The sequence below is a fragment of the Pristiophorus japonicus genome, unplaced genomic scaffold, assembly GCF_044704955.1.
Source record: "Pristiophorus japonicus isolate sPriJap1 unplaced genomic scaffold, sPriJap1.hap1 HAP1_SCAFFOLD_465, whole genome shotgun sequence".
Taxonomy (NCBI): Eukaryota; Metazoa; Chordata; class Chondrichthyes; family Pristiophoridae; genus Pristiophorus; species Pristiophorus japonicus.
In genome coordinates, this window is record NW_027254369.1 from 397,312 (window position 1) to 416,551 (window position 19,240).

The 19,240-nt window shown below is 49.4% G+C and overlaps 1 protein-coding gene across 2 annotated transcripts in view; it reads right to left on the reverse strand.

Annotated features, from left to right (window-relative positions):
- arhgef18b (rho/rac guanine nucleotide exchange factor (GEF) 18b) overlaps positions 1 to 19,240 on the reverse strand; it is a 242,069-nt gene that overhangs the window by 146,711 nt on the left and 76,118 nt on the right. The window contains exons 3-4 of one of the 2 annotated variants that reach the window (XM_070873404.1): positions 17,046 to 17,521; positions 3,754 to 3,952 (exon numbers count right to left, since the gene is read on the reverse strand). In XM_070873404.1, the coding sequence (XP_070729505.1) occupies positions 3,754 to 3,952; positions 17,046 to 17,521 (675 nt within the window). Of the gene's footprint in view, positions 1 to 3,753; positions 3,953 to 17,045; positions 17,522 to 19,240 lie in introns of those variants that run through there. The other variant, XM_070873405.1, reaches the window with a different exon arrangement.

Here is a 19,240-nt window from a genome sequence, read left to right on the forward strand (position 1 = left end):
GAGGCATTGTTTAACCGGGAGCCAATGTCAGTCAGAAAGCACAGGGTTGATGGGTGAGCGGGACTTGGTGCGAGTTAGGGCACGGGCTGCTGAGTTTGAATGACCTCAAGTTTACATAGTTTGGAATGTGGGAGGCCAGCCAGGAGTGAGTTGGAGTTGTTAAGTCTAGAGGTAACAAAGGCATGGGTGATGGACAAGAGGCCAGAACTGGAGGGTCTCACTGGGGTAGGGCCTTGACAGTGATGTTGTAGGCTATTCAACCACATGGGGCATTGCGGCTAGACACGGTCCCGTCCTTACATGGTAATGAATCACACTCATTTTCCAACAGGAGTAATTGGACCGTGATTTGCAGCGAGAACATTTGCCAAACCACAGCCGAGTACACGTCTATCGCCCTGTCGGCTCCAGAGAATGGTTCTGAGTGGCATTGACTGAGGTCCTTGACTGCGGTTGGTGCACGCACACGGAGAGTGGGAATACTAATAGAAAGGCTCCTTTCCTTCCAATATAATAAATAAATCACAAGGCACGAGATAAACATGGATAAATAACGCTATTCGGTCCATTCTTCGCGAGAAACCTACAGCCCTCCATCGCTCCCCCCCCCACCAAAGAACATCATCTAATTGGTTTAAATGACTCCAAGGTCACAAAGACTTCAAAGGTCACAACTGAGGGAGGCTATTCAGCCCACCTAGCTCATCCTTGCTCACTCCATCACAACTGCCACCGGAATGAGTTTCGCCTGTACTGCTCCACCCAGGGACCACGCCAGGTGAAAGAAAGATTTGCATTTATATAGCGCCTTTCACGACTACCAGGCGTCTTAAAGTGCTTTGCAGCCAATGAAGTGCTTTTAAAGTGTAGTAATGTGGGAAACGCAACAGCCAATATACGCACAGCAAGCTCCCACAAACAGCAGTGTGATAGTGATCAGGTAAGCCATTTTTGTTATGTTGATTGAGGGATAAATATTTGCCCCAGGACACCGAGGATAACTCCCCTGCTCTTCTTCGACATAGTGCCATGGGATCTTTCACATCCACTTAAGAAAGCAGATTCGATTTAAATGTTTCATCCGAAAGACGGCACCTCCAACAGTGCAGCACTCCCTTAGCACTGCATTGGAGTATCAGCCTGGATTTTTGTGTTCAAGTCCCTGGAGTGGGACTCGAACCCACAACCTTCTGACTCCGAAGCGAGAGAGAGAGAGTGCTACCCACCGGTACTGATCAAGGGCTTCCTGACAGCAGGATTATGCTTCCTCTGCCCTACCCAGAAGCAGCAAAGAGAAGGCTGGCCCCACGTGTCAGGGGAAAGACTGGAGACACTTGGTCTCATCAATCCTTATTGGAGATGATTGAGGGAAACATTATCAGTCATGCCTTTCACCAGTTGGTCCCCAGTAGATCATGTTCTTATGTTCCTTCCCACGGGAAAGTATGGGAGTGTTTTTGTCAGATATATTAGATCTACTGAATGGCAGAGCAGTAACGAAGAGCCGAATGGCCTACTCCTGTACCTATGTTCCAAGGGTTATCCATGCTCCATATACTGAGTGAAAGGGCCTTATTAAAATACACCGACGTAATAGTACTAGTGGGCCATTCGTTTTTCCTTCACTGCCTAGTTTACATTTAGTGCCAGCCGTGGCTCAGTGGGCAGCACTCGCGCCTCTGAGTCAGAAGGTTGTGGGTTCAAATCCCACTCTAGGGACTTGAGCCCATAAATCTAGGCTGACACTCCCAGTGCAGTGCCGAGGGAGTGCTGCACTGTTGGAGGGTGCCGTCTTTCAGATGAGTTGTTCAACCGAGGCCCCGTCTGCCCTCTGAGCTGGACCCAATAGACCCCCTTGCACTTTTTTGATGACGAGCAGGGGAGTTCTCCCCGGTGTCCCGGGGCCAATATTTATCCCTCAATCAGCATCACTGAAACACATTATCTGGTCATTGGTCACATTGCTGTTTTTGGGATCTTGCTGTGCTCAAATTGGCCGCTGCATTTTCTACATTACAACAATACTCCCTTGGGACGTCCGGTGGTCGTGAAAGTCGCAATAAAAAAAATCCAGCTATTTCCTTATTTCTTGTTCGGCAACTATCTAAAGTGGGATGGTTTGAAATCAAGAGCTGGCCATGAGGGGGATGAAGATCTTTGTCCCATCGCCCCAGGGTGCAACATGTTGCGAGACTCCAGCGTGGTCCTCAAGCAAGATACAGCGGCAAGCCTTCCTCTTATTGTGCTTGCGGCTAAAAGATTACCGCCCAGAAGAGAAGTGCACTGGGTGGATTGCAACCCCTCGAATTTTAACTTTTCATCCTTGCTTTCAAATCCCTCCATGGCCTTGCCCCCTCCCTATCTCTGTAACCTCCTCCAGCCCCACAACCCCCCAAGATCTTAGCGCACCTCGAATTCTGGCCTCTTGATAATCTCCGATTTCCATCGCGCCACCATTGGTGGCCGTGCCTTCAGCTGCCTGGGCCCTAAGCTTGGAACTCCCTCCCTAAACCTCTCCGTTTCTCAATCTCTCTCTCCTCCTTTAAGACGCTCCTCAAATTCTACCTCTTTGGCCAAGCTTTGGCTCACTTGTCCTAATATATCTCCTTATATGTCAGCTGTGGCTCAGTGGGCAGCACTCTCGCCTCTGAATCAAAAGGTTGTGGGTTCAAGTCCCACTCCAGGGACTTGAACACAAAAAAGTCCAGGCTGACACTCCAGTGCAGTGTTGAGGGAGCGCTGCACTGTCGGAGGAGCCGTCCTTCGAATGAGACGTTAAACCGAGGCCCCGTCTGCTCTCTCAAGTGGAAGTAAAAGATCCCGTGGCACTACTTCAAAGAAGAGCAGGGGAGTTATCCCTGGTGTCCTGACCAATATTTATCCCTCAACCAACATAACAAAAAAAACAGATTACCTGGTCATTATCACATTGCTGTTTGTCAGCATGCCCCGACACGAGACTCCCAAATCAAGCGCTCTACTCGGAGCTCCGACACGGCAAGCGAGCCCCAAGTGGGCAGAGGAAACGTTTCAAGGACACCCTCAAAGCCTCCTTGATAAAGTGCAACATCCCCACCGGCACCTGGGAGTCCCTAGCCAAAGACCGCCCTAAGTGGAGGAAGTGCATCCAGGAGGGCGCTGAGCACCTCGAGTCTCGTCGCCGAGAGCATGCAGAAATCAAGCGCAGGCAGCGGAAGGAGCGTGCGGCAAACCTGTCCCACCCACCCTTTCCCTCAACGACTATCTGTCCCACCTGTGACAGAGACTGTAATTCCCATATTGGACTGTTCAGCCACCTGAGAACTCACTTTTAGAGTGAAGCAAGTCTTCCTCGATTCCGAGGGACTGCCCATGATGATGATGATGTTTTGCTTGTGCGCAAAACATTTCCTACATGACAACAGTGACTACACTCCAAAAGTATTTCATTGGCTGTAAACCGCTCAGAGACGCCATGAAAGCCGCGACATAAAAAACTTCTTTCTACTTCTTCTTATGTGGCAAATTGCGTCCGGTAACGCTCGTGTGTGAAGTGCTTTGGGATGTTTTACTACGTTAAGGCGCTATATAAATGCAAGGTGTTGTTGTCTAGATGTAAGAGCAATAACCGGAATACCCACCCTATTGATTAGTGCTGTGACCCTTCCACAGAAGATCAGTAGCAATGAGTTACAACATAATCTTTGGATGTGACCCGTCAGTCAGTTCCATAACTGGTGCTACCACAGTCCACATGGAACCCGAGCGAATTACCTGCTTGGCCACCTTGTCCTCGGACATGCTTGAGCCGGTCTTGGCCTGACCTCCAGCTGCCCGCGTATCGTTCTCTGTGGCGGCGGTGAGGGATTCTGGTACTTCGTATGCTGAGCGGTCCGTTAATGGATCCGAATGGTCTTCATCCTCTCTGTCGCCTTCCCCATCGCTGTCAATACCCAACAGATCGAGACTGAGCCTGCGCAGGCAGAGGTGGATAGTTAATTAGCACCCAGGTCCAGAATAAATCATAAGAGCAAAAGAGATAGGCGCAGGAGTCGGCCATTCGGCCCCTCGAGCCTGCTCCGCCATTCAATAAGATCATGGCTGATCTGATCCTGGCCTCAACTCCACTTCCCTGCCCGCTCCCCATAACCCTTTACTCCCTTATCACTCAAAAATCTGTCTATCTCCGCCTTAAATATATTCAATGACCCAGCCTCCACAGCTCTCTGGGGCAGAGAATTCCACAGATTTACAACCCTGAGAGAAGAAATTCCTCCTCATCTCAGTTTTAAATAGGCGGCCCCTTATTCTGAGACTATGCCCCCTAGTTTTAGTTTTCCCTATGAGTGGAAATATCCTCTCTGCATTCACCTTGTCGAGCCCCCTCATTATCTTATATGTTTCGATAATATCACCTCTCATTCTTCTGAACTCCAATGAGTATAGGCACAACTTAATCAACCTATCTTCATAAGTCAACCCCCTCATCTCCGGAATCAACCTAGTGAACCATCTCTGAACAGCCCCCAATGCAAGTATATCCTTCCTTAAATACGGAGACCAAAACTGTACGCAATACTCCAGGTGTGGCCTCACCAATACCCTGTACAGTTGTAGCGGGACTTCTCTGCTTTTATACTCTATCCCCCTTGCAATAAAGGCCAACATTCCATTTGCCTTCGCGATTACTTGCTGTACCTGCATACTCACTTTTTGTCTTTCATGCACAAGAACCCCCAGGTCTCTCTGAAGTGCAATCACTATTCTGACAATTTAGAGACCGTGGAGGGGTCGGGAGAAGTGGGGGTGAGGTAGAGCTGGGTGTCGACAGCGTACATGTGGAAACTGACGCTGTGTTTTCGGATGATATCGCCAAGGGGCGACATGTAGATGTGAAATAGGAGGGGGCCAAGGACAGATCTTTGGGGGACACCAGAGGTAACGATGCGGGGGCGGGAAGAGAAGTCATTGCAGGTGGTTCTCTGGCTACGATTAGATGGATAAGAATGGAAGCAGGCGAGTGCAGTTCCACCCAGCTGGACGACGGTGGAGAGGCGTTGGAGAAGGATCGAATGGTCAACCGTGTCAAAGGTTGCAGACAAGTCAAGAAGGACGAGGAGGGATAGTTTGACATTGTCTCAGTCACAAAGGATGTCATTTGTGACTTTGATGAGAGCTGTTTCGGTACCGTGGCAGGCGTGGAGACCGGATTGGAGGGACTCAAACATGGAGTTGCGGTAAAGATGGGCACGGATTTGGAAGGCGACAACATGTTCAAGGACTTTGGAGAGGAAAGGGAGGTTGGAGATGGGGACGGTAGTTTGCAAGGACGGAGGGGTTGAGGGTTGGTTTTTTGAGGAGAGGGGTGATGACGGCAGATTTGAGGGAGAGCGGGACAGTACCTGAGGAGAGAGAACCGTTAACATGGGAGCCAGAAAAGGAAGTTGGGTGGGTCAGCACTTTGGTGGGAATAGGGTCAAGGGAACAGGAAGTGGGTCTCATGGACAGGATGAGCTCGGAAAGGTCATGAGGGGAGATCGGAGAGAAACTGGAGAAAGATGTGAGGTCAGGGCTCGGGCAGGGGGGAACCTTAGAGGAAGTTTGTCCCGGTGGGCTCAGGGAAGGAAGGGAAGAGGTAGAGGTGGCTGAACGGATGGTCTCAATCTTAGGGACAAAGAAGGCCATGAGCTCCTCACACTTATTGTTGGAGGTGAGGGTGGAGGGGACAGGGAAGAGGTGGATGCAGAGAGGATGTTTCCACTGATGGGGGAGACTAGAACTAGGGGGCATAATCATAGAATAAGGGGCCGCCCATTTAAAACTGAGATGAGGAGGAATTTCTTCTCTCAGAAGGTTGTAAATCTGTGGAATTCGCTGCCTCAGAGAGCTGTGGAAGCCAGCTCATTGAATAAATTTAAGACAGAGATAGACAGTTTCTTAACCGATAAGGGGAGCGGGCGGGAAAGTGGAGCTGAGTCCATGATCGGATCAGCCATGATCGTATTAAATGGCGGAGCAGGCTCGAGGGGCCGTATGGCCTACTCCTGCTCGTATTTCTTTTGTGCTTATGTTATGTTTAAGAAGACGGTTAGCAGTGGAGAATAGAAGCCGGGGTTTATCTTTGCATTCCAGAATGATTTTGGCAGGCGAGAGCAGGAGCTGATGTGCTTTTTGTGGTCCAACCAGATCTGGCAGTGAATGGCAAAACCAGTTGTCCGCCAAATCCGTTCAAGTCTGAAGTATAGAAGATTAAGGGGTGATCTAATTGAGGTGTTTAAGATGACTAAATGATTTGATAGGGTAAGATAGAGAGAAACTATTCCCTCTGGTGGGGGTGGGGGCGGGGTGGGGGGAGTCCAGAACAAGGGGACATAATCTTAAAATTAGAGCCAGGCCATTCAGGGGTGATGTCAGGAAGCACTTCTTCACACAAAGGGCAGTGGGAATCTGGAACTCTCTCCCCCAAAAGGCTACTGAGGCTGGGGGCGTCAATTGAAAATTTGAAAACTGAGTTTTTGTTAGCCAAGGGATATGGAACCAAAGCAAGTAAATGGAGCTGCGATGCAGATCAGCTGTGATCTCATTGAATGGCGGAAGAAGCTCGAGGGGCTGAGTGGCATCCTGCTGTTCCTAAGTTACTAAAACAGCAATTAGTGTTCACCGACTAAAGTTGGTACAATTGGTCGGATACCAGTAACATTGAGGAACTGCCTTGCATTGAAACTCTTGTGGAAAATCAGTTGTTGCACAATGCAGGAACTTTATCATGTCCCATCCGACATTCTCACACAAATCATCCCCCCCTCTGCCCCCACCCCCCAAAGATAGGAGCTGCCTGTGATTATCTGCCAGTCCTCAGCAGAAGGAGGAGGCGAAAGTTGCGCAAAAGTTTCTGTCTGTGGTGTGTGTGTTCCTGTGGCTGTCTCGATCCATATCACCGGGTACTCAGAGTCTGTACTCTGATGCAAGAGCCAAGAACAAACGGTCCAGGGACTGAACAAATGGCAAAGAACTAGCAGTAAATCCACCAGAAAAGATTTTGAAATTGTATAATACGGAAAATAATCACTGCGTATACTACAGAGAAGAGCAGTCCCAGTGTATATTATAGAGAATAGCAGTCCCTGTGTATATTATAGAGAATAGCAGTCCCTGTGTATATTATAGAGAATAGCAGCCTCTGTATATATTATAGGGAATAGCAGTCCCTGTGTATATTATAGAGAATAGCAGTCCCGATGTATATTATAGAGAAGAGCAGTCCCGATGTATATTATAGAGAATAGCAGCCTCTGTGTATATTATAGAGAATAGCAGCCCCTGTGTATTTTATAGAGAATAGCAGCCCCTGTGTATATTATGGAGAATAGCAGCCCCTGTGTATATTATAGAGAATAGCAGCCTCTGTGTATATTATAGAGAATAGCAGCCTCTGTGTATATTATAGAGAATAGCAGCCCTGTGTTTATTATAGAGAATAGCAGCCCCTGTGTATATTATAGAGAATAGCAGCCCTGTGTTTATTATAGAGAATAGCAGCCCTTGTGAATATTATAGAGAATAGTTGCCTCTGTGTATATTATAGCGAATAGCAGCCTCTGTGTATATTACAGAGAATAGCAGCCACTGTGTAAATTAGAGAATAAGAGATCTATAGGGAATAGGAGATGGTATGTCTATTGCAGGCGAATATTAGACCCAATGTATATTACAGGGAATATTAGATTCACAAAAGCACAAAAATACTTCCAAACACACAAAAAGCAAGATCCCCAATGATTAGACCTCCGTACACAAGAATTGAGAGCCCTGGACACACACAAACAGGATCCTCGTCTAGAAATGGAGACTCCCATGCACAAAATATTGCAACTCCCCAATAGATACAAAACCCAGGTCACCACACTCACCATAAAACCAGCCACCCTGCCCCCCCGCCCCCACATACACGCAACAAGAACATCGATCCTCCTATATAACCTCCTCCTCTCTCCCCCTTTCCATCTTATCCTCTCCCACTTCCCCTCCCATCCTTTCTCCCCCATTTCCCCCAAAGCCTGACAACTCGAAGGTTTTGAGCGCCGTAAAATTCCTGGGGCTGGAAAGTTGACACAGGTGTTCTCTCTGATAGGTTCATCTCCACCGATCCTTTTCCTGGGAAGTTTAAAGACGTTGGCTTCATGCTCGGGACAAGTTGGAGCTAGGCGGGCCAGATCAGAGATCCTCGGGACAGAGGCCGTGTCATCGACATCGCTGGTATACATCATCATCATCGGCGGTCCCTCGAAGCGAGGATGGCTTGCTTCCACACCATAAAAGGATGAGTTCACAGGTGTTTCAATGAAGGACCTAATATTCCAGATCCCGAACTACATGTTGAAGGGCGGAAGATGCCGGTGTGTGGATTTTTTTAACGTGGGGTGGCCGTTGCACACCAGCCACCACACGGGCTTGACCGAGCTAGGGCTTGGTCCAGTGGCAAGGGTTAACCAGGACGACTGGAGACCTGCTCTGCTGCACGGCTCCTGGGCCCTCGGCTCTTCTGGGCCCCGATCTCGTAGCTCTACAATCTCTCGCCGCTCCTTCGCCCCGATCTCGCCGCTCCTGCTGTATCTGCCCACGCTCCAATCACCGACCTCGACCTGGACTCTTCATTGCCTTCGTCCTCCTGCTCCAGCTCGCGCTGCTCCCAGGCCGCTTACCTCCGCTCCTTTTATGGCCCTGACCTGCCTCTGGTGTTCTCACGCAGATCAGGGCTGCCATGCTGCAATATACAGTATAGTGATCTCTGTCTGTATTAAATAAAGATTTGGCATTTCTCTAGCGCCTTTCAAGACCTTAGGACGTTCCATAGGCAATTTACAACCAATTAAGTACTTTTTGGAGTACAGTCGCTGTTGTAATGTGGGAAACGCAGCAGACAATTTGCACGCAGCAAGTTCCCACAGACAGCAATGTGATAATGACCAGATAATCTGTTTTTGTTATGTTAATTGAGGGATAAATATTGACCCCAGGACACCGGGGATAACTCCCTACTCTTCTTCAACATACTGCCGTGGGATCTTTTACTTCTACCCTCCTAATCTGAGGAAGGACATTCTTGCTATTGAGGCAGCGAAGGTTCACTAGACTGATTCCCGGGATGGCAGGACTGACATGTGAAGAAACACTGGACCAACTAGGCTTATAGCCACTGAAATTTAGAAAAATGAGATGGGATCTCATAGAAACATATAAAATTCTGACAGGATTAGATGCAGAAAGAATGTTTCCGATGTTGGGGAAGTCCAGAACCAGGGGTCACAGTCTTAAGGATAAGGGGTAAGCCATTTAGGACCGAGATGAGGAGAAACTTCTTCATTCAGAAAATTGTGAACCTGTGGAATTCTCTACCACAGAAAGTTGTTGAGGCCAGTTCGTTGGATATTTTCAAAAGGAAGTTAGATGTGACCCTTATGGCTAAAGGGATATGGAGAGAAGGCAGGAATGGGGTACTGAAGTTGTATGATCAGCCACGATCATATTGAATGGTGGTGCAGGCTCAAAGGGCCGAATGGCCTACTCCTGCACCTATTTTATATGTTTACCTGAGAGGGAAGAGAGTGCAGAGCTCCCTCAGCACCGCACTGGGAGTGTCAGCCTGGCATATGTGCTCAAGTCTCCAGGGTGGGACTTGAACCCACAACCTTCTGACTCAGAGGTGCCCACTGAGCCACGGCTGTGTGCATTGGAGCACCCTGGCAGCACACTGCAAAAGGCAAACACTCGCTAACACTGCTCTCTCTGTTGAAAGGGCACCATGTACATATATGGCATGTGCAGTTATGGAAAATTCCTGTTTCAGATATTGCAGCTGGCATCTCAACCCTGGGGATTCAGGACTGGCTGGACCAAATGCTCATTACTATGGCTGTGTCCCTGTCTCACCATTACTGAGTCAGAAATAACACAGCCAATTTCTTAATGCAAAACCATTGAATGAATGAACATCGACTTTGCCCCGACCCCCTCTTTCCAATTTTCACCCTCCTCTCTTGAAGGCAGTGACGGCCGATGAGGTTGTGCAGTAGTGCTCAGTAGCTCATCCAAGTGGCCAGTTTAAAAACCTGTGTTGCTATTCCACTGCAGGGGCATCGCCGGGTAACTCAATCCTCCCCTCGCTCAACATCCACACGCGCCTGCTCTCCAACTGCTGCTTCCTTCCACCCCCCACCCTCCCCCATCACTGCCGCTCCCCCCAACTCTTCCCTCCCTTCCTACCCCACAGGCACTGAAGCCCAGGCTGTAATCGGCCGACTAGGCCCAGACGGGAGACCGAACCATTCCGAACCAATAGCGGTTTTAACCGGACTGTAAATAAACACTAATTTGTGCAAGCTGTCGCTCAGCGGGTAGCAACCTCGCTTTGGAGTCAGAAGGTTGTGGGTTCAAGACCCGCTCCAGAGACTTGAGCACATAAATCTAGGCTGACACAACCTAGCGCAGTACTGAGGGAGTGCAGCACTGTCAGAGGTGCCATCTTTCTGATGAGACGTTAAACCGAGGCCCCACCTGCTCTCTCAGGTGGACGTAAAAGATCCCACGGCACTATTTCGAAGAAGAGCAGGGGGAGTTATCCCCGGTGTCCTGGGGCCAATATTTATCCCTCAATCAACATAACAAAAACAGATTATCTGGTCACTATCACATTGCTGTTTGTGGAAGCTTGCTGTGCGCAAATCGGCTGCCGTGTTTCCTCCATTACAACAGTGACTACACTTCAAAAGTACTTCATTGGCTGTAAAGCGCTTTGAGACGTCCGGTCGTCATGAAAGGCACTATATAAATGTAAGTCTTTCTTTCTGGTTTGTTTTTCGAAGAGGCAGTTAATAAAAAGCAGAAACCTTCCATTTTCGGAAACAATGCAAATGTTGCACGGTTAAGCAGAGGTCGGGACTGTGATTCCTGACTTGCTCACTGAGTGCACTCTGCAAAATGCCAAAGATGAAAATCTTACCCTGACGTTGTTTTGTTCCTACATCGCTCGCTCTCGCTTTTGGCTTTGTCTGCTCTGAGTCATTTCTGTCCGAGTATATGTGTTGCCTCCACTGGTTGGGACTTGGCACCGGACTGAATGGCAGGCTCAGAGTGAACGAGAATTGTTGCGAGGAATACTTAGGGGCTAGGTGGGCCTTTTCATGCGCCACACTTTGGCTACACTATGTTCTGAGATTTGCATCGAGTATAAGAACATAAGAAATAGGAGCAGGAGTAGGCCATCCGGCCCCTCAAGCCTGCTCCGCCATTTAATAAGATCATGGCTGATCTGATCATGGACTCAGGTCCACTTCCCCGCCTGCTCCTCATAACCCTTTATTCCCTTATCGTTTAAAAAACTGTCTATTTCTGTCTTAAATTTATTCAATGTCCCGGCTTCCACAGTTCTCTGAGGCAGCGAATTCCACAGATCCACAACCCTCTGAGAGAAGAAATTTCTCCTCATCTCAGTTTTAAATGGGCGGCCCTTTATTCTAAGATCATGCCCTCTAGTTCTAGTTTCCCCATCAGTGGAAACATGCTCTCTGCATCCACCTTGTCAAGCCCCCTCATAATCTTATATGCTTTGATAAGATCCCCTCTCATTCTTCTGAAATCCAATGAGTAGAAGCCCAACCTACTCAATCTTTCCTCATAAGTCAACCCTCTCATAGAAACATAGAAACATAGAAACACAGAGAATAGGTGCAGGAGTAGGCCATTCGGCCCTTCGAGCCTGCACCACCATTCAATATGATCATGGCTGATCATGCAACTTCAGTACCCCATTCCTGCTTTCTCTCCATACCCCTTGATCCCTTTAGTCGTGAGGGCCACATCTAACTCTCTTTTGAATATATCTAACGAATTGGCTCCAACAACTTTCTGTGGTAGAGAATTCCACATGCCCACAACTCTCTGAGTGAAGAAGTTTCTCCTCATCTCGGTCCTAAATGGCTTACCCCTTATCCTTAGACTGTGACCCCTGGTTCTGGACTTCCCCAACATCGGGAACATTCTTCCTGCATCTAACCTGTCCAATCCCGTCAGAATTTTATATGTTTCTATGAGATCCCCTCTCATTCTTCTAAATTCCATTGAATACAAGCCTAGTCGATCCAGTCTTTCTTCATATGTCATCTCTGGAATCAACCTAGTGAACATTCTCTGAACTGCCTCCAAAGCAAGTATATCCTTTCGTAAATATGGAAACCAAAACTGCACGCAGTATCCCAGGTGTGGCCTCACCAATACCCTGTGCAACTGTAGCAAGACTTCCCTGCTTTTATACTCCATCCCCTTTGCAATAAAGGCCAAGATTCCCTTGGCCTTCATGATCACTTGCTGTACCTGCATACTAACCTTTTGTGTTTGATGCACAAGAACCCCCAGGTCCCACTGTACTGCGACACATTTGCAATCTTTCTCCATTTAAATAATAACTTGCTCTTTGATTTTTTTATTCTGCCAAAGTGCATGACCTCCCACTTTCCAACATTATACTCCATCTGCCAAATTTTTGCCCACTCACTTAGCCTGTCTATGTCCTTTTGCAGATTTCTTGTGTCCTCCTCACACATTGCTTTTCCTCCCATCTTTGTATCTCGAGCTTCAGCAGTAGCTGTTGCTGCTTCTAAGCCGTTCTGCTAGAGCCGGGAGAATTAATCTTTCGAAGAGGGGAAGCAGAATAACGCTAACTAGGAACATCCACCATAATCACATCTACATAGCAATCAGGGGCGGACAGTTGTCGGGGCACTTGAGAACGACAAGTGTGTGCTACCATTTGGTTTTATCTTGTGCCGAAACTTAGCGAGGGCCTTTGAACCTTGAGTTAGATTTGCTTCCAATTTCCTGCTTACACTGGTTCACATTACAAGAAAACCATTTTTCCCTCCTTCGCCCGACCCGTGGAAAAGGCAAATGACCCCAGGCAGCAGATATCCGACGCGTCGCTTGGTCAGTTACACGTCACCGTATCAGACAGAAGACTTGGCTTTAGGCACCTACATGGGCCAGCTACTATTTCCCAGACAGGACGTTTGGGGGCCGAAAGTGCCCCTCCCCTTCAGGCCCGTTATCACCGCAAATCGGCAGCCACGCTGCGGAGTGGAGTGGCCGTCGGCTTTTGGTGGAATGGCCGCCGCTAGCCCTTCCGTGGTTTCCCGGCGGTGCCCCGCTCCCACCCCTTCCCTCTCCGCTGCTACCGATCCCCCCCCGCCCCCCCCGATCGTGACATTCCAGTGTGAAAATCTTCGGCCCGCCCGGCGATGCCAAAACCTGTTTTTCCCGGTGAACCAGTGAGACTGTGGCCTTCTGCGGCGGTGGTGCGGTTTCCCTTAAAGGGGAGGGCGCACCGCCGCTGCCGCCATGTTTTTTTTTTGTCGGCCGACTGCCATGTCGGCCCGACAATTGTGCCCCCCGGGTTCGGCCGGGCCGCCAACAGTCGGCCCGAGCACCCCCTCTTTGGGTGCCAGGCCGCTGGCCCGGCCGAAACCCTCCCCGGTGGCCCAGTGGGCCAAAGTTTTAAAATCACGGAGGCTCTCCCCTTTAAGTGAGGGGGAGAGCCGTGGTGACACGGCGCCGTGATGACGTCATCGCGGTGGTCACTCAGCACCGCCCCCAACCTCCGCCCCTCAGGTGTTGCCACGGCCGCGGATCCTCCCCCACTAAGAGCGGCTTCCGGATCCGAAGAAGAAAATGCAACAAAGAGCGGAATTTCACTCAAGAGGCGACCTCAACCGCCGCTGCGATAAAAACCATTGGAACGGGGGGGGGGGGGGGGGGAGGGGGGGTTATGTGCCCCCTTTTGGGTGGTGGGGGGGGGGGGGGGGAATGCAATTGCTCTTTTGCTCAACGGTTGCCGAAGTCGAACAATGAAGTGAAAACTCTGCACCCTGTGACGTTAGACAGAGTGCTAGGCCGAGGGCGATGAAAGGGCAGTGCAAGACCGTGTGACTGCACAAGTCTCCAAGCGAACCCAGGGAAAGGACACTCGCACGATGGTATTAGCTGAGCCCTGATCGACTCTTCTTTATATGGCCTCTTGCAAACTCCAACACCACCTTCTAGGGGATGGGCAATGAATGCCGACCTTGCCAGCGATGCTCACATCCCCAGAATGAATACATAGGTCTTCTCACAATTGTACCTGTGCATTTCTGAAACGGAATTAAGTAGGTCGTATGCACGGCAATAACAACTTATATTTATATAAGAAAGAAAGACTTGCATTTATATAGAAACATAGAAAATAGGTGCAGGAGTCGGCCCTTTGAGCCTGCACCACCATTCAATAAGATCATGGCTGATCATTCCCTCAGTACCCCTTTCCTGCTTTCTCGCCATACCCCTTGATCCCTTTAGCCGTAAGGGCCATATCTAACTCCCTCTTGAATATATCCAATGAACTGGCCTCAACAACTCTCTGCGGCAGGGAATTCCACAGGTTAACAACTCTCTGAGTGAAGAAGTTTCTCCTCATCTCAGTCCTAAATGGCTTACCCCTTATCCTTAGACTGTGTCCCCTGGTTCATGATACCAGACCCCCCCCCCAACGTGTTTTACAGCCAATGAAGTGTTTTTGCAGTGTAGTCACTGTTGTAATGTAGGAAACGCGGCAGCCAATTTGCACACAGCAAGCTCCCACAAACAGCAATGTGATAATGACCAGATAATCTGTTTTTGTTATGTTGATTGAGGGATAAATATCGGCCCCAGGACACCGGGGATAACTCCCCTGCTCTTCTTCAAAATAGTGCCATGGGATCTTTTATGTCCACCCGAGAGAGCAGACGGGGGCCTCGGTTTAACGATGTGACTGTTTGTACTAACGACTTTCTCGTCCTTCTGTGCCTGCGTCCTCCAGACTCTGCCACTCCCACCCCCGCCCGAAACCAGAACCGGATGTGTGGCCCCGCATTGATCACGTTGATTCTGACCACGTTGCTCGACTGAGCCACAAGCCGCCGAGCCCTGAGACCCCCACTCAACCAGCGGGTGGGGGGGCGGGGGGGGGGCAGGGAGGGGGCAAGAGAGGGGAGAAGGGGGAGAGAGCTGGAGAGGGGGTGGGAGCCGGGGGTAGGGGAGAGAGCCAGCCTGGTGGAGTGTGGGGGGTAGGGGCAAGAGAAAGCCTGGTTGTGGGGGGGGGGGGGGAGGGAGGGAGGGTGGTGGTGGAGAGAGAAGTCTGGTTGTGGGGGAGGGGGTGAAGAGAGAGCCTGGGGGAGGGAGAAAAAGGGAGAGGGAGCCTGTGGGGGCGGGGGGAGAGAGCCTGGAGGTGGGAGGAGGAGAGAGAGAGCCTGGGGGGTGGGGGGCGGGGGTGCTGGAGAGAGACATGGGGTGGGGGAGATCAGAGGAGAGAGAAGGAACTCAGGGAAGAAGGATCATGTTCTTCCAACCCCCTTTACACCCACACCCGATTTCTCGGAAAGCTCGGTGCGTGTGTGTTACAAGGGACATTGTTGCGGTGGATGAAATCCCGAAGTCACGACACTGTCACTATTCACCATACCCAATAAACTTGTTCACAATCCGCGCACAATGCTCCATTTTTGGTGTGGGGCAGGGGGGGTGGGAGGGTAAGGTCATGCACTTGCGCTGGGGTAAGGCACTTTGACTGGGGGAGACAGCACTTGCGCTGGGGTAAGGGGGTAAGGGACCTTGGCTGGGTCTTGGGAGGTTTTGTTGGGTTGTTCGAGATCTGTTCTCTGGCTTCAGAAGTCAGAATGGAACGAATTACAATTTGCAAAGTCAGTGAGAACTTGGGCTGGGCGGTTCCAGGTACACATTCCAGAGAAACGTCAGGATGTGGCTTATCCTTCAAGGGGACCAATCAGCAATAGGTCATGTGATAATGGAGAGCCAACCAGAGACACGGCAGCCATTTTCTTACCACAAATAGTTGTGTCTTTGGTTTAACGTCTCTTAATGTTTCTTTTTTTTGGCTCAGTGTAGAATTACGTCTGTTTACGCTCCTGTGAAGCATTTTGATATGTTGTCTTATGTTAATGGGACCATATAAATGCAAGTTGTCATGCAAAGTTTCTATTTGAACTAATTTTAGGGTTTTTTAAAAATCTAAGACTAAATGAAAAAGGAATAATGTTATTAAGGATTGCAGCTATACCTTTGCTTGCAAACTCCATCTTATAAACTCCTCGCTAGTGCACACTGGATCAACAATGATTGCAGCATTGTCAGATATTGATCATTACAACAACTTATATTTACATAATGTCTTTAACCACTAGTAAAATGTCCCAAGGCGCTTCACAGGAGTGTTGTAAGACACCGAGCCGGAAAAGAGGTCAAAGAGGTAGGTTTTAAGGAGCGTCTTAAAGGAGGAAAGAGAGGTAGAGAGGTGGAGAGGTTTAGGGAGGGAGTTCCAGAACTTGGGGCCCGGGCAGCAGAAGGCACGGCCGCCAATGGTTGAGCGATTATAATCAGGGATGCTCAAGAGGACAGAATTAGAGGAGCGCAGACATATCGGGGGGGTTGTGAGGCTGGAGGAGATTACGGAGATAGGGAGGGACGAGGCCATGGAGGGATTGGTAAACAAGGATGATAATTTAAAATTCACAGCATTGCTTAACCGGGAGCCAATGTAGGTCGGTGAGCACAGAGGTGATGGGTGAGTGAGACTTGGTGCAAGTTAGGACATGGGCAGCTGAGTTTTGGATGACCTCCAGTTTACGTAGGGTAGAATGTGGGAGGCCGGCCAGGAGTGCGTCGGAGTAGTCAAGTCGCGAGGTAACAAGGACATGGATGAGGGCTTCAGCAGCGAATGAGCTGACGCAGGGGTGGAGACCGGTGATGTTACGGAGGTGGAAATAGGCGGTCGTAGTTATGCTGCGTATATGTGGCTGGAATCTCATTGCAGGGTCAAGGTAGCGAACAGTCTGGTCCCAGCCTCAGAGAGAAGTTGGGGAGAATATCGCGAACGTTATCTCAAACTTCACAGGAAACTCCGACACTGAAAGTGAGGGTACATCTAGAAACCCCTTTCCGACATCGTGACAGTTAGCTGTCTTGTTACTGCATGGATTTACCTCCGCCTTGTGTCTCCAAGTGCTGACGGGGATAAGGGTCCTTCCCAGCTATGCCGTCTGGAGCTGGACATGGACCTGATGAGCAAAGGAAACGAGTCTTGGTCTTCGCTGTCTGTTGCGTTCTCCAGATCAGACGCACTGTTACTCTGATCCTCCCCGGCTCCATCTGTCAAATCACATCCACCAAGTTTTGGCAGCGGGGAAGCCTCGTCGGATTCCAGAGTTTTTTGCAAAGGACAGTTGGCCGTAAGCGTTGGGAGAACATGACCTCTCCCGATCTTACCGAGCTGCATCAGGCAGGTCGAGACAGTGTCTGCTTTGGCGATATCTTCGGAGCTGCTTGCCACTGGATCGGAAGACAGTCTGAGCTCCCCGAAGGACATCGAGCACTGTAACGAGGAGTCCAAGGAGGGAAGGTCCTCCATACTGCTGGTGGCATCTGTCGCAGAGTCATCAAAATCCAGGAAGGCACCATCCTGCAGATCAATTATTGGAAGAAACAAATTAGAACGTGAGCGGGAAAATGCAACACAGCTGTCAAATGGCCCGTCTCCGAGTCAGAAGGTTGTGGGTTCAAATCCCACTCCAGAGACTCGAGCACGTAATCTAAAAGAAGACTTGCATTTATATAGTGCCTTTCGCCACCTCAGAACACCCCAAAGCGCTTTACAGCCAATGAACAACTTTCGGAATGTAGTCACTGCTGTAAGGTGGGAGATGCTGCGGCCAATTTGTGCACAGCAAGCTCCCACAAACAGCAATGTGATAGTGGCCAGATAATTTGGGGGTTTTTTTGTGATAGAAACATAGAAAATAGGAGCAGTAGTAGGCCATTCGGCCCTTCGAGTCTGCACCGCTATTCAATATGATCATGTCCGATCCTCTATCTCAACACCATATTCCCGCTTTTGTAGAAACGTGTTGATTGAGGGGTAAATATTGTCCAGGACACAAGGGAGAACTCCCCTGCTCTTCTTCGGACTAGCGCCATGGCATCATTTACATTCACCTGCGAGAGCAGTCGGGGCCTCGGTTTAACATCTCATCTGAAAGGCGGCACCTCCGACAGTGCAGCACTCCTTCAGTACTGCACTGCACTCGGAGTGCCAGCCTAGATTTTTTTTGCTCAAGTCTCTGGAGTGGGACTTGAACCCACGAACTTCTGACTCAGGGGCGAGGGTGCTACCCACTGACACCATCTAGGCTGACACTCCAAAATGAACCCCTGTGTTTTGTTTGCTTTTTTGTGGCCATATTAACCTGCTGAAGTGGGGCTTTTGCGCTCCACTATAATTAAAGGGTTAAGAATGGGTCTCAGAACTAAAACGAGCTGAAATAGGCTTCTGTGGTGGTCAGCTTTCTAAAGGTGTTTAAAGGGAAATAAAATAGAAACATAGAAATTAGGTGCAGGAGTAGGCCATTCGGCCCTTCGAGCCTGCACCGCCATTCAATAAGATCATGGCTGATCATTCAACCTCAGTACCCCTTTCCTGCTTTCTCTCCATACCGCTTCATCCCCTTGGCAGTAAGGGCCATATCTAATTCCCTTTTGAATATATCTAACGAACCAGCCTCAACAACTTTCTACGGTAGAGAATTCCACAGGTTAACAACTCTCTGAGTGAAGAAATTTCTCCTCATCTTGGTCCTAAATGGCTTACCCCTTATTCTTAGACTGTGACCCCTGGTTCTGGAACTCACCCGCAACAGAAACATTCTTCCTGCCTCTAACCTGTCCAATCCCGTCAGATGTTTATATGTTTCTATGAGATCCCCTCTCACTCTTCTAAACTCCAGTGGATACAAGCCCAGTTGATCCAGTCACTCCTCATATGTCAGTCCTGCCATCCCAGGAATCAGTCTGGTGAACCTTCGCTGTACTCCCTCAATAGCAAGAACGTCCTTCCTCAGATTAGGAGACCAAAACTGAACAAAGTATTCTAGGTGAGGCCTCACCAAGGCCCTGTACAACTGCAGTAAGACTTCCCTGCTCCTATACTCAAATCCTCTAGCTATGAAGGCCAACATGCCATTTGCCTTCTTCACCGCCTGCTGAACCTGCATGCCAACCTTCAATGACTGATGTACCATGACACCCAGGTCTCGTTGCACCTCCCCTTTTCCTAATCTGTCACTATTCAGATAATATTCTGCCTTCCTGTTTTGCCACCAAAGTGGACAGCCTCACATTTATC